This window comes from Pocillopora damicornis, chromosome 13 (assembly GCF_964200805.1).
Source record: "Pocillopora damicornis chromosome 13, jaPocDami1.2, whole genome shotgun sequence".
In the NCBI taxonomy this organism is placed as follows: domain Eukaryota; kingdom Metazoa; phylum Cnidaria; class Anthozoa; order Scleractinia; family Pocilloporidae; genus Pocillopora; species Pocillopora damicornis.
Genome location: NC_142682.1, coordinates 6,718,856 through 6,734,377, shown reverse-complemented (window position 1 = coordinate 6,734,377; position 15,522 = coordinate 6,718,856). Strand labels below are relative to the sequence as shown.

Below are 15,522 nucleotides of genomic sequence, written 5' to 3'. Positions count from 1 at the left end.
AGAAAGATTTTGGTTTCAATTTCATCTTTTTCAGTTCTATTCGATGTATAATGTTTCCCGTAATTGATTTCCAGGTAAAGACCAGAATTAAACATGTTAACCTGAAGAGGAAACTTTCCGATATTAGCTTCTCTCTTTGATTTTTAATTAATCGGTTCTGCCATGAGTTCTGAAGCAATTAATAATTCATATGTGTTCAAATTGTATTTCATTTTATTACCAGAATCTTCCTAGTGAGTTGGTTACAGAATCGTTATTTAAACAAATTCTTTAAGATAAAATAAAAATATCGCGATGCAGCGCTCTTTAAAAAGATTACTGCAAGTTCTTCTTACGATCACAAGCGATTCGCATGTTGCTTAAAACAGGTTAATCCGTGTATTTATGATTAGCATTCGAGCGAACCAAAAATAATCAGGACCCCTGATGATAAAAATAATGCTTTGGAAATAGTTTATAAACCCAGTTGTACCACGCTACGGGTGACCGCGATAATTTTGTTTTCTGGAAATCATTTTTGTCAGTCTGTTTTTATTATTTGACATTTTCGCATTGGATCTTAATAATTTAAAGTAGGAAAATTGTTTTGGTGATCAACCGGCTGATATCCTACCACTTAAATCGGGTTGTATCAGTTCACGGGCTTGTGAGATGCAAGTTGCGGTAACTTATATTATGTGATATAATTTCAAAAACTCGATAACTGTTCTTTTTTTTTTTTGTTCTCATACTGAAGTGGGCCGCGTGAATCTTATAGTCATTAATGGTAACCCTATCACTGAGTAATTTTCCCCCAAAGCTCTGAAATTTAACCCTGTATTACTCAGGGATTTTCCCCTATAGCCGTAATACTTTTTCTTGTACTGGTTTGTGCAGTTACGTGAAGTTGATAAGTTGCTTCATTTTTCTGGTGTTGTCGGGGTAGTCTATTGCTTGTAAGAAGACGTAGTTATTGGAAAATCACTTCTTATAGAGCTAGTTTAATAAAGAGGTCGAGAATTTTGGTCAAATTTAACCTCTCTTGACTATGTCCGTCAAACTCATATCAATGATGTCATAGTTTGTAGGAGATTCTTATTATTTAGTAATTTATGTTTTAATTTAAGTATCTTCATTAATTTGTAAGAGGGCCATTAGTTTTATAATATTTTAATACTATTTCGTACCACCCTCGAGTTCATTAATTTGATACTTTACTTACTGAATTTCCTCACTGAACTATACGATGGAAAATTACAAGCACGAAGTAAACAAAGCATTCAAACATCGGCAACCAGAAATCTAATTCACAGCTGCACGATGCCAAAAAAAATTATCTTGGTACATTCATGGTAGCTCAATGATATTTCAAGTATTTGTGCAGTTAAATTCAAATTGTAAAACGAGCATTTCCAACTGGAGATGACATGAATGATTTGGAAACATGTTTTGCAAACCTACAAATGTCGTTTGTCATACGACTGATTATTTTAATGTATCACTTTATTTCGTCTAATTTTGCTAGACTAATAACAAGCTTATGTTAGAGGAACAGTTTCTCAGCCTTATGCCCTGTACATGATACGCCGGACGGAACAATCTGAGAATTGTTTTCGGGAAGGGCAATCCAAGGCACGTAGCCAAAGTGGTTGCTAGACAAGCTTTAAAGTTGCTTTTATTAATAACCGCAGCCAAGAGATCATAAGGATCACTTGCCGCCGCACAACGCCTTTATAAGAATTAGCGAGTTTCAGACAAAACAAACAAACCAAATCAATTTTCTCACCAGAAATAACAAAACCAACCGGGAAAGTTAATTGAATGTGGCCTTAGTCAGACAAAAACAAAAAAAGATTAATCCATAAAATTCTAGGGATAAAATAAAGAGGGGAAAATAGTTCAAAGTACTTTTCTTGTTTGAATGTTTTACACGCTTTTCTTACAAAGATTGTGACCTTACAGCTCAGAGGTGTGCATGCCATGACGCTAACAAGGTAAAAATGGTGATGTGCATCGTAAAAGTAGCGGTTTTTTACACAGACTCTCTGGCCTATTAAGCAGCCACGTATAAACAATACCGATGACCTCTTGCAAAAGGAGCATTGCAACAGGGTAGATATTGACAAATACCCTTCCGCAGACGTACACAGGTCACAGACGGACATTTCCTTGTAGTTATGATGTTTGTAAAAGTTTTATGACTCACGTCTGAAGTTCAATGCGAAGCGAACGTTTTTTCAGTATGAAATAGCACGAGCGTTCTTCCATACTTTCGAAGATGATTGAGACTTTTGCAAAGATTTTACTAGTAATTTGAATTTTTATTAAAACATGTTCAAGACATTGAAACCGTAGCGTGAAACTGAATGATATCTTCATCCGCATTCACAGACTTGGACCTTTGGAAATAAAGGCGATTTTTACGCTCCGCCAAGGATTCATATTCTCACGGTGCTAATCTCATGGGTTGGACGAAAGCTCAGAAATAAGACATATTAAAGGGTTTTCCCCATTGGATAACAGTTTCAATCCGATGGATACAGCACACCTTGTCTCACCGGGAATCGCTCCTTGATCATAAGCCAGGCCTTCATCATGCAATTTACAATTAGAAGTCTATCAAGCATAACCTCAAATCTGTTCATTAGGAAAGTCCAGCTAAATTCGGCGCAGATCAAACGGTAAATTGTGATGTTTTTTTTTTTTTCCTGTTCTCCTCTCTCTGACGTGCGCTCATAAATGCTCAAAATTTTCTCGTAACATGCACGTCAATGATAAAATTATTTTCCCAGCTAAAGACAACTTCCCATCACTCCAACTGGCAGAGAATCCTTTGTGAAACTTCCCGGTAGCGATTTGACCACTTATTTATTCTAATATAAAAATAAACAGTAAATTAGGTTAGTTTGCATTATGAATTCCATTGACTGTTCTTTATTTCGCGCACAGTTTCTTGTTTAGTTATATCGATTTCTCTGTTTGCACCACTACAAGAACGTCTAAAGTCCTTCCGATTTCAAAACGTAAAGAAAATTCTTTGCGCAATTTCCACGTTAGTCATATCGATAAATCGCTCCCTGTTATGAAAACATTTGAATAATTTTTAAATGATAATTTTTGAAATAGTTCCTATTCATTTCTGACCTTCTCTTCAAACACCACTTAAAGTAATGTAGAACACTGATCAAAGGCTCCTTTTGTATGCGTGAATATTTATAGAAAATGTGAAAAAATTTAGCAGTCGAATACGACAACTCTGATCCTACAAATCACGCTTCAACTTTTTAATTTTTTTCTTACAATACACTATCAAACAGATAGTCAACTATGCATTTGATTATAAATAAATACTTTTCTGGCTGAAGGACATTTCTTCATTAAGTATCAAAATTGCAAACTGGCATCGAGAGAACATTATCAGTCTTATTTCGGGGAGAGTACGTCATTGGACCTGATCGCAACTGTATTAAAGTGCTAATGCGATTAAAGGCTAAACATAGTTCATGTACGTTATTAGGATCACGCTTTACAAGTCTAAACAAAGTATCACTTCCTAGAATGTCGAGAATTTTCCCCGTGATGGCTAATACCACGTCTGGCTATATCTGCCTCACTAACTAAATAGAGCCAAGGGACACTTGTGTCAGTCGGTTGCCTCGCCATCACGTACACAGACCTTCAATTGGATGAAACAGACAGTCACAGATAATTACAAGGTTCGTTGAAAAACGAAAACATGAGTTCAATTTGGTGCTTGTTTTTCACGCACAAAGTCCACCGATTTAGTTCAAGAAGATCTTACAACTTTGAGACAAAGCCTAAGAAAAGAAGATTTAGCTTCTGGAAGTCAAAGAAAGGTAAGCCTAAATATCATGTCAACACGAACGCTGGCATCATTTAAGGTGGAGAGTATTTCCTAAAATGACTACCGTTACCAGACTTGTTCCCCCTTTATGGCATTTGAGGTCTCCATTGTCCAAATTAAAGCCTTTTTCGAGATTTCGTTGTGATCCAGTGTCTCCGCAAAAGAACTGTTAGTCCGTTTACCCTATAATCACCAACAGAAAGATTAGACCAATGAAGGAACATTTGAGGCTGATAATTCAATCAAATGAGATACACGTATCTCAGAAAGTTAATAGCGCTAACTTATTGTGATGATCACGAGCTTTTAGGAAAAATCATCCTCCTGGTAGTTCTTCGGAAATTAACTGCCTCCTTCACCTGAGTGCGATTATAGATCGCCCTTAATTACCTTTACACGAGATAACGAATGTGTACTTTATTTAGCGCTACTATTCGCGTAGTTTTACAATCATATCTTTCTCTTGGCTACCCTTCTACTTTTTTTTTTGGGAAAAAAATAGTTACAAAAATAGAAACAAATCTAAGTGGTTTGCATTCAAAATTATCATTGCCAAAGATTTGCACACGCGCAAAACTAAGTCTAATCCTATTCAAAATTAGAAGCACATGTGATGGAAAAAGCTTTCACGTGAGTATCACTTGTAACTCCCTTTGCACGAAGTTCTTTCTGTTTAGCCCGAGAAAATTTTGTAGAGTAGCATTAAAAATGCGCGTCCAGATATCTAAACGGACTGCTCACTTTGTTTTGTCTTTCAAATTGTCACGGTGATGAAGGATGCAATATTGTTTCCAATCTAAGCTTTCTTTTGAAGTTACAAATTGTTGTTCCTTTTTTGTACCGAACGGTTTAAATCATTGACCCTGAATGACTGAGATCGTTTTCTATTTCCTGGTTAGTATTAAAACTCTTCGTAAACGATTTTATTCAATGGGAGGTATTCAATCTTAATTTAAATTCTTTTGGTTCAAAGTTCCATACCAATATAAACCTAAATCTTTTAAGAAAAACGAGATTCTTCCTCGTAAGCTCCTTTCGTAAACACAAATGTGCCGCCGACGAGAAAGGGCCTGTAAACTCCAAAAAAAATTATTGCATGTAATGTTTCTTGTCACAGTACTTCCAATAATTCATTTTACTTCAGGGGGCGTTTGATTATTTTGTTCATGGTAAATAATGATGTGCTCCAGCTTTAACAATATCATATCAAAATAAATTGAAACCTTATGGAATAATATCGAAAGGGATAATGTAAACCTGCGCGTTTTGTAGTTAAATATCTAACTTGATGCCAATTTTTGTTATATGATCTTCTTTTTTCGTTATTTCTTGGGCAAACTTACGAGTTTCCATTTCACTTTGAAAGACAGCCTGTTGATTTAAAAACGTGACACGGGACTGTTGTTTTCGTCAATTCACTGAAGCTGCAATACTAAGGATTCACGTATCTCAAACGTTTTTCACTAAAAGATCTTTTGATCAAATATTTACGAGAGTGTGATCAATTTTAATTTTAGCAAAGTGACAATTCCATCTACAGTCTTTATACTGTAAAGTTTACCATTTATAGATTAAATTTGTATTCAAGCACCACAGGTTTAATTCGAACTTTCACGTCTTAACTCTTGAGTTTTGGTTCACTAATTGACATTCACCTCGATTCTGTTCGTGACAAACTGTTTGTACAGATGGATTATTGTCAGTTTAGATTGAGTTAAATGGTTCGGCAAGAGCGACACCACGGATTTGACGTCGTTCAAAACTATTTTTGCATCGGTATGCGGTGTTTTTTCTTCACAAATACCTCAAGGATTAACAAACACAGAGTGTATCCTGCAAGTTTACTCCTCTCTACTCTATGCTCGTTTGCGGTGATTTAACACTCTTGGTACTTCCTCAAAAGACTAAGGTTTTACCGTGGACACCCTACCGACAGGAAACTTAAGCAAATAGGTCGTCGTACCAATCATTTCCGATTCACTTTGATGAGAACCAAAAGCGAGGTATTTGAATCAAGTAGTTTATTTTTGTCCAAATTGGTGAAAAATAGTAACAATATTTTATCAGCATGATCAGTTGATATTTCTTTGTTACTGTTTACTGCAAGCTGCCGGTTTCTTATGAATCTTTGACAAAAACCGACTGTTTTAGTATTCAGTGTTTCTTTCTGATCTCATAGAGTTTCAAGCTAGCGGAACTCTTAGGTCCCAATGCTGAAAGGATTTCATAAACAAAGAAAAATTATAATGCTCTTGGTCGAAATAAGAAGATTTCGTAAGCTATTTTTGCAGATATTTAACCAGGAGTTTGGAAAAGATACGATCTAGTTATTGGGCAGGATCAGATTTTTGTCCCAGGGGTACATCAACAGAATGCACTCTTAAATCGGACGCGTATCGAAAGAAAACTGCATTAGTTCCATCATTAATCAGTGATTAAGTTTTCTATCGAAAGCTCACAGTATAATTTTCACGTAGTAACAACATTTACGATTGGCGCGGTTGTTTACAATGATAATGCGGCAACCGCTCAACCGGAAACAATATTAAAGATGTTTCGTCCAAGAATTTGGAATGGGCCAAGAATAGGAACCTATCATGAAATAACGTGATATTACAGTTTTCAGGTGTCTTATGGATGAGAGGTCAGTCATTATGGAACAAGTGAGCACGATGTTTAAGGGGAGAACGATTAAACCTTGCGGAACGTCCTCAGGTCACAACTGATCCACGAAAATGTCATCTCAGATGAAAGTTTTCGTTCGCTGCAAATGTCAGTTGAGGGTTTTATTCGTACGACAGGACGAACAGCTAATCTCGTGCATCCATAGCATCATAAAATCAGGAAACGCTTGTTTTGAGGCTAAGTTTTCGAGATCATTAGAAAGCTCTAACTCCCTCCCGGTGCAAACTGAGGGGAAAAGAAAAGAAAGATTTGCAACTCAGCAGATATCTAAGATTGCCCGCGGATGGTTCTGCAACCGAAAGTAGTTTTCACTTCTAACTGATCTATGATAAGTACGGATCATCATGCTATGCAGTGCGTCAGAAACGAAAACGTAATGGAGGTTACGATTCAGTGTCCCATTTGAGGACGTGTCTTCATTATGTGTGGGCTTGGAATGAAGAGCCCCCCCCTGCAGGGATAAAAAGAAAATCGCAATGACTTTACCAGCCTTGCTACGGTATGATTTCAAAGTATTACTTCAGTTTCCCCTCTAATAACACCGGGGAATGGGACAAAAAAGAAGGAAAACGGAAAGAAATCATTTTGCTTATATTGTGGTACTGCCCCTCTTCTTCTCTTCGCGAGTGCAGAGGTCACTCAATGACAGGGCACTTGCGAAGCGTGGAATAAGGCACGCATTTTAACCGTATATTAAGAGCACATGCGCATTTGAAAAGAAGCTGTGAAATGGCTGTTCACACTCGAGTGATATCTCAGTTCGAGTACCTTTTTTAAGAACGCTATTTCAAATTTTCTACAGACACCTTTGAACTTTATCAGATCTTTGATCTCTCTGAAATAGAGGCATGATAAGATGCCTTTCCATTGCTACTGACTTACTGAGACTTACCAACGACATACAAGGGAAAGTGTGAAAAAGGAAAAAAGACACGACTCCTGACTATTAACCGAAACACCACCCACCAGGAACATACACATAACACATGAACCAAGCTCGATACCCTTCGCTCCTAACCCATTTTTCCAGACTGAATGAAATTAGGGATTAAACCACCGTAAGCAAACTCCCTTGTCTCGACTGGTTAACGAGTGCTTAATTTAAATGCCATAGATAGTTGAAAAACCTCTTTTCTTCCATAATTTCAGGTCTTGCGCTACACATATTTACATATACTCACATAAAAATTACAAAGTACATAAAAACTTACTGAGTAGTCTTCTCAATTAAGCGATTATTTTTCACCTTTTTTCTTGACTCCTCCTGTAAGTCTTAAATTTTATGAAAGATTATTGTTAACAGTAGATAGTCATCTTCAAGTGATAAATGAATTAACAAAAATTAGTATCGTACAGAACGAGTTTAAAAGAAGCGTCCACCGCAGGAAAGTAATGGGCTCGTGTGATCGCCAAAGAAATAACGTGAGGCAGTCTTTTGGCAAATTGGTTTAAGCAGGATAATTCGCCGTATAAATACAAGCTGTAAATGGTTACACGGATTAATTCATGCAAAACAATAGAACAAAACGATCAAAAGCCGCAAATAATTTCTTGTCTATTGTTGAACGACTTCGCCTAAGATCGAAAATAACTTTTTCAATTGTTCAGCGTATCAAACAGCATTCCTTGGTTCATTCTGAACAAAAATAACGCCATCTGATTGATAGAAGTATGTCAAGAAGTGTTAATGTTTTGTGTCTGTTAAAAGACACACTTTAAATGCCTCAAACAATAGCAGTGACCAATCACGGAGCTGATGACTCGTTCAGCCCTGGAATAGACAAATATTTTACAGATCTTATTCATCATTACTCCTCCAGCAAACGAGAGGGCACGCCAAAGATGCCAGGTACTATTTAATTGTATCCGGGATTTAAAGGCTCCTGTGGAGTCGTTCTTGAATCTTTCATGACCTGTTTGCGCGCAATCTCAAAATCATGCAAACAAAGGGAAATTTATGATGGAATTTCACTTACCACTGAACTGACAGCCATGATCTCGCTATCACAATCGGCCGAGTGCATGTGTAAATTACATTCTCCTGTGTTTCCCACTCTTTGAGAAGCAGGCACTGGCGTGGTGGCCTTTTAAGGTAAGAGGTGTTGTGAACAACCGAAAGTTGAGAGGGAGAAGCAGAGAGCATACATGGCTTGGAAGTATATTCAGTTGTGTTCGAATCCCTGAGGGTTGATGTAAACATTGCGTCTATAACACTCGTTCTGCACTATGCACTAATGGTAATTATTTCGGCTAGATTGATGCTTTTAATTTAGCAATCAAAGGATCGTAACTGTGCGAATCTTACATGTTATTTTGCCACTAGCTGGCTATTAATAAGAGGATTACTTGTATAACAGAACAGAACTCCGATCTTTGCATGGTCAGTTCAAACTCAAAATGAAAAGACATTGTTTAAATAAGAGGTCGGTTGCATAATTTACGTCCCAGCAGCCTCGCGAGCAAAGATTTTTCGTAAATTGACAACTTAGTCTCTGTGGAGTGAATCATGTCTCTTATCGATCTACTAGGACCCTTCTTCCCGAGGCTGTAAACTCAGGTCGTATGAGCATCGACAGGAACACGATCAAAGGTGTTGACGGACGACTTTTAAGCCCAGTGTAATCTTTCAGCATCATGTTTACATAGATGCTCCTAATGGAACATCATTGACTTTAAAAACAACCTTTGCATCGGAATTCCGAACAGTACTCGATACCCAAATCAGTCATGCACCTAGTAAAGATTACTTGCATCAACGGAAGTTCGGTTATATATGATTCCAATATCTGTTGGCATTGACGTCATCTCAGTCCGTCAATATTGTTCAGCCCCGTTATTCCAACTGAGCACGCGAAGATAAATTGATCACTCTTGACTAGTTACTTTGCAACAAGATACCTTCCCGGGCCCTGTTGAGTTCCAGTGAATCCAAGGATTATGGCAGTGAGGACTGTTCTTGTTACTGTCGCATAATTTAAACAACAAATATCACAGTTCTGGGCGGTTAACATGAATAATGTGGATAATTTTTTCAAGCATTACCGACCAGGGGAAAGCATTCCTCTCCATTAATGGGAAAGGAAGACGGGAGAAGTCATTGGACGATTGTGGAAAATTAGAAACCCCTTTAAAAACAGCAGCAGAATACCGGAAACGATTTCCAACTGAGTAACCTTGATTACCATTTTAAACGAAATTTAACCTTTTTCTCAGCCAGACATTAACCCTCAGATCAGTGATTGCGACCTGTAGAAAACCTTGATCTAGCGAATTTGCGGAAAAAAACAAACAAAATGTTCGTTATACCGAAGGATGGATAATAGTTGTTAATTTGCTTCATTTTTTATTTCTCTTTGTTTTCGCGTTACCCAGCAGTTTGGGATCGGAATGATTACTGTAAATAACATTTGAGCTTTAATTTCAATATGAAGCTACAGTACATTGTACAGGTCTGTACATAGCTACAGCACATTGTTTTTAGAGCACGGAGGATGAATCTCAATGAAATTCATTGGATAAAGCGGATCTGTCGTGACCATAGCCTTACATACAAATCTTTTCTTGCTTTTTTCAAATTGCCCCTAATTTTGAAGCTAGGATTAAAGAAACCGGGTGCTTGCCACATTTGAGTTTGTTCAACCAATTTTTCCTGAGCCATGGAATGTCTTGATCCATTTGACATGGAGTCATAAACTAAAAACTTTTTAGACTTGTGTTCATCAAGATTAAGTTTTAAACACGGTATAACTAACAAAAAACTTACATCCGCGACTACAAAACAAGCCTAATTTTTTTTTGGTAAGAGCAATAACAAGTCGTATGACAAGATACAAGAACGAACACTGGTACTTTTTCATCAAGCGACAAACCAGACACTGTCAACCTTTTTACATCCATCTAAAGATCATTTGCCAGACCATTGGTGACACTTATGTCATAACTTAAAGATTTTTTTCTTTATCTTTGCAGCCAGTTCGTTCGGAGGAACGCCTTTTATCACACAGCCGATGAGTTACGTAGAAATTCTGTCTGTAAGTATAATTTCAGTTTCGTTCGATTTCGTAACTTTTTTTCCATCTACGGTCAGCACACATAAACGACTGATATTGTAAGCTGTGGCGCTTCTAGGTCACGAAATAATATTGCAAGGACCAATCACGCTTTATGATTTCGAATTTGCTGCTGCAGCGTAGATACTTAGGCAATTGTTCAAAACGGACAAGGCAAGACGGAAAGAGACTGGTGGGGCGACCTCTGCGACAATTCACAACGTCCTCATCAGTTCCTCTTCATAAAAAAAAAACAAAACAAAGCAAAACTGAAGGGGAACAGGATCAAGCTGTGTATTCATTTCTGAAGAATATGTAGGCAAGTTTTCACCATAATGCATCGTAAAAGGTCGAAAACTGTCTGTCCGGCTTTTTTTTTTTTTTTTTTTGGCATGATGAAAATAGAAATGTCATTTCAATGATTGTCAAATCTACACGGAGCCTGTATTACGTAGCTTTAACTTTATACGATCAAGAAAAGCTTTTGGTTATACTTCTTCTAGTATACAAACATGCACCTGTTATTTTTGCGCTCAAAGTGAACGTTCCTCTCTTTCTCCAAAAATGATCCTTAAGTGGAAGCGATTTGCAATGTCTTACATAAGTACTGCTCAACGAATGGTAGCTTTCATTAAAACAAACACACAAACGAAACAAAAACAAAACAAAAATAAAACAAAACAAAACAAAACAAAACAAAATTAGCAAAATGAAAACGTCTAAATTTGAGTAATTTTGCAAGTATGTACCTTAAATTTTGGTCAACGTCAGCCGAACATTTTTTCAAGACTCACGTATAAAAACGATTGTATACGAAACCGTTTGCGGAAACATCCCTTTAAACTCCACTGAGATACGCAAGCAGACATATCAACCGTTAAACCGCGGTTTTCCATTGCTATCTATAACAACAGTCATCTTTAGAAAGACGGTAAGTTTTGAGCGCGGTAAAGTAATAAAAAAAGACATTTTTCCGTCTTGTCACAGCGTGAGACAAAGAAAAACTTCCCTGAGTCCCCATCAGGAATCGAACCTCAGACCTTCGGATTCCGCGCTCAGATGCTCTACCACTGAGCCATAGAGACTCTGGTGATGGGTCTTACTTTGCATATGACGATATTTAAGTCGCCTATTTGAATGTGTCACAAACAATTGACGCGTTAATTAAGAAATCTATAAATAAAAGCTTGTCAGGCCAAGCAAGCATCAAAAACTTTTGGTGCACGAAAGGAAAAAAAAAAACGGAGAAGAACAGAGTTTAAGTATATAGAAGATTAATCCGTGTGACAAATTAACGCAAAATTAGCATTATAAAAAAACCGTTAGATAACAAGAAAGAGTTGAATTTTCGTTCTAGTCCCTCTCTATAACCACCATCGAGATTGACCGTGCCTTAAGTTAGAGTGATCGGCAGAAAGCCATACAACACCATTCACATTCCCACACAATACTTTGAAAATTTAAGCAGACTATGGAAAACCACTGAAAAAAATTAAGAAGATATAGCTATCAAAACCTACACCCGCCAACAATCCTCACGTGACTTCCGACTAAATATTGGACCGCTTTGAAGGTGGATTACATGCGTTTCGTGATAGTTCACACCGAGTGGATTTCTAAATAGGAATGCCAACGAACTTGTGGTTTGATGCTATTAAAGTTGTTACCTCTAACTGCTTTTACAAGGCAACATGAATATCTCTCGATGTTTCACCAGCGTGAAACTGATTGTCAACTTTTTGAGTCGGAACTGTTCAAAAGAGCTGATGGCCGACGGTCGTCTCCGCTGAAGGCACTGAAATATGTAATTATTCCGATATTTCGTATATCAAAGGAAAGTGCTCAGCCTGAAAAGAAAAGCCACAGTTTAGCGTAACAACGATCTCTATTATTGTGGCTTGGGCGTTTTCGTCTCTAATTCATCTCAATTAGGACTCGAATATTGCAAGCCAAGCTTGACGCTGTTAACTCTTTAGTGCGTGTTTTAATTACCAAACTTCATCGTCATCAAAACATTGAGAATCTCAGGCACGATACGTGGTCTAAAATAAACCAATTATTCTATTATCACGAAAACCCAGATTGAATATGATATGTTGGCCTATTTTACATCAGTGTTCGTGACCAAGCGGGTTTTAATATGCCAAACGCCGGGTTGGGTGGGAAAGGTCGAATATCACGCGCGTGACCCATGATTGAAGCTCTAAACATAGTTTTCCAAAGTCTAAAGTTAGTTCGGGGCTGTGATGGAAAGAGAGCAGTATCTAGTGAGGAAATACTTCCAAACTGCGCGAAGAAAAATGGAAGAACCGGGTCTTAAACGAAGACGCCGCATGGGCGGAATGTGGTTACTTGATTTAAACGTAAGTAACAGTGTTTGAAGCCGTAGCCTGAAGCGTTACTACGCTAAGCAAATGTATCCGTTACCGCAACTCGAGTCCACATGTAGGAGGCTTAGAGGATTACACTCACGTAGGACGAAGTCGACGAAAAAGCTAGAAAAATTGCGAAATGTGCTATAAATGATTATGGTCACACGCTGTTAAAGAAATGCTTTCAACGTTTATCCGAACTGATACCATTCTGTGAGAAAAAGACTCATAGATTATTTGACTAATTGATCCCGGTGGTGTAGCTTTTGAGGTCTTTTGTTTAAAAGCGACGGGTGATTATGACTGTTATACAGGCGCTAGCTGAGGTAAGAACCAAATAACTTTGTTAAAACAGTCAAAGTAATGGAAGTTATCCATCTTCGATGACGTTACGATGAAGCCAGATTTGAACTGCTGAAAATATCGATATGAAAAATTTGACATCAATTATTACCAATAAGAAATTTCGAAGTTCATTTACGCTGTGAGATTCTTTTATCGTTCGCTCTTCTGCAAAACAAAGCAAAATTTTAGATTCCGAGTATTATAAATATCAGGGAAGTTAAGCTGTCTACAAACTGCACTATCCCCATCAATTTACCCGTGAAAAGGTGACCATAAGTTAAGTTCAGAACGCTTTGGAACTTTGAACAGACGTGTACAACTGTATCGGATCATGGTTAGGTCTGTCAAGCGGAAAAACGAATATTCACTTAAAAACAGACTAGGTTAATTCAATGGCAAAAAAAATATATACTTCTACTAATGAAATACAGAAGAAGATAGTTGTAATTTTTATCGCGAAAGGGAACTTTCAACAATCCATAACCTCGATAAGTTTACAGACTAAGGAACTGTCGGCAAAAGCGACAATAGCCATATACTTTATGGTGTTTATATTACCTTTGGCGGTATTTCCTAGGGCAGTGAGACAGATAATGTTTGTGGCTGAATAGTTTTACAACAAAATTTGCTCGGGCACCATTTTGTCGCCGACCACATTTTCTAAGTGTTCCATTCTGAGGCTTCTTTTCGTGTAAACTTGAAAACACCATTGACATGCAATACTGCTATCAATTTGGCATGCTAGTACAATATAAACGTTTTTATTCGCCTCCTCTTTCGCCTTTACTTATTCAATTTCAAAAAGTTGGACTATTTATTTCTTAAGGAATTCAAAAGTACGTGACACTGAAAATCTAACAGTTACAAAAAGGCCTTCATTTTTCTGTTAAATTTAGTGTAAATTTAGACGCATTGATACTTCCTGGATTCATGGCATTACGCTTAATCTGACTGACGGACTGTTTGCAGACCTTAGACTTCTACAATTATTGCTCTGGTCGCGAAGAGTGATAAAGGCTGCGATTTACAAAAAGAGACACTTATCTGTCTGACTTACAACACAAATTAGTCCGACTCGCACCTGTACCTCTGTCTATAGCTTAGAACATGAGATGTAACACATATCTTATCCTAAAATTTCACTGAGTACCCTTCCATTGGTAAATACTACCATAATCATACTAAACTGGGTTTGAAAAGGTTTGATCTTATTTCAAAAGGTTCAAGTCTTAGTCTTAAGGGACTACTGCGAACGCTCGAAAGAGGTTATAAATGAGTTCCATATTGCACTTCAGCAACATTTTAGAGTTACATCTGTGCAGCATTTGGGGAACATGGGTAAATCAAGGACTTACGCAGTACTTCGAATAAATGGAAAGTTCTTTTTGTAGCACAGCAGTATAACTGACGCCAAAATCACACTACCGATGGCCGAATGCTTTTTCTGCCTTTGTTGACTCTCAATGATCTTTGTCTGAATATGTGTAGTGCTACCTCTGCGTTGACGACACCATAGTGTATCTCTGAAATCAGCGCTGTCGTGCTACTGCTCCGAGCCTTTATCCATCGCTTTCAACTAAATCTTGAACTTTCCTTGTTTAGCGTATGGAGGCCTCGTCTCTCGAGGACATTCTTTCAACCCCAAGCCCCGAGACGAACTCTCCTGCCGAGGATGACAATGAGGGGACTAGTTCTTCGTCACAAGGCGCTTTCACGTTCCCGGGAAGTGCGGACGAAAACGACAATGAGGTGCAGTAGAAAAGATATGCATCAATCCCACAACTTAAGAAAATTTTACTCAATTATCCTTGCTGTGTGTATTCACAGTCGTATCTTTGCCGAGAATTTTGTTTGTGGTTCGTTGTCAAGACATAATCCAATTTACACCATTTCTCTGATACCTTAGTGCGAAAAAAAAAACACTTTACGCCATTTCTCATATAGGCTTAGGAAAAAAATCACACACACACACACACACAGATCATTCGAGAGAGAGAAATGGAACATCTCATCAATTTGTTTTCTGCAAAAGTAAACAAATAGATTGGAAAAGCATCTTTATTTTTTTTTTTAATTTTTTTTTTTTTTAATTTTCACTTAAAGCACAAATACTAGAATAATACAAACAAATACAAAGTTAATTACACTAACGCTTACGCTACTCACTAACACTAATTACGAAATACTGCGTTACATTACATTCACAGTCGGCTAGATTTAATTTATG

At 37.4% G+C, this 15,522-nt stretch overlaps 1 protein-coding gene across 14 annotated transcripts in view; it reads left to right on the top strand.

Moving 5' to 3' along the window:
* Nucleotides 1-3,536: 3,536 nt before the first annotated feature.
* Nucleotides 3,537-15,522, top strand: part of LOC113683742 (stAR-related lipid transfer protein 13) — a 35,074-nt gene continuing 23,088 nt past the window's right edge. For 2 of the 14 annotated variants that reach the window (XM_027201016.2, XM_089192566.1), the window contains exons 1-3: nucleotides 8,234-8,378; nucleotides 10,499-10,560; nucleotides 14,898-15,044. In XM_027201016.2, coding sequence (XP_027056817.2) covers nucleotides 8,249-8,378; nucleotides 10,499-10,560; nucleotides 14,898-15,044 — 339 coding nt within the window. In that variant the 5' untranslated portion in view covers nucleotides 8,234-8,248. Of the gene's footprint in view, nucleotides 3,837-8,233; nucleotides 8,622-10,498; nucleotides 10,561-12,687; nucleotides 12,942-13,003; nucleotides 13,277-14,897; nucleotides 15,045-15,522 lie in introns of those variants that run through there. The other 12 variants (XM_027201017.2, XM_089192557.1, XM_089192556.1 and 9 more) reach the window with 12 other exon arrangements.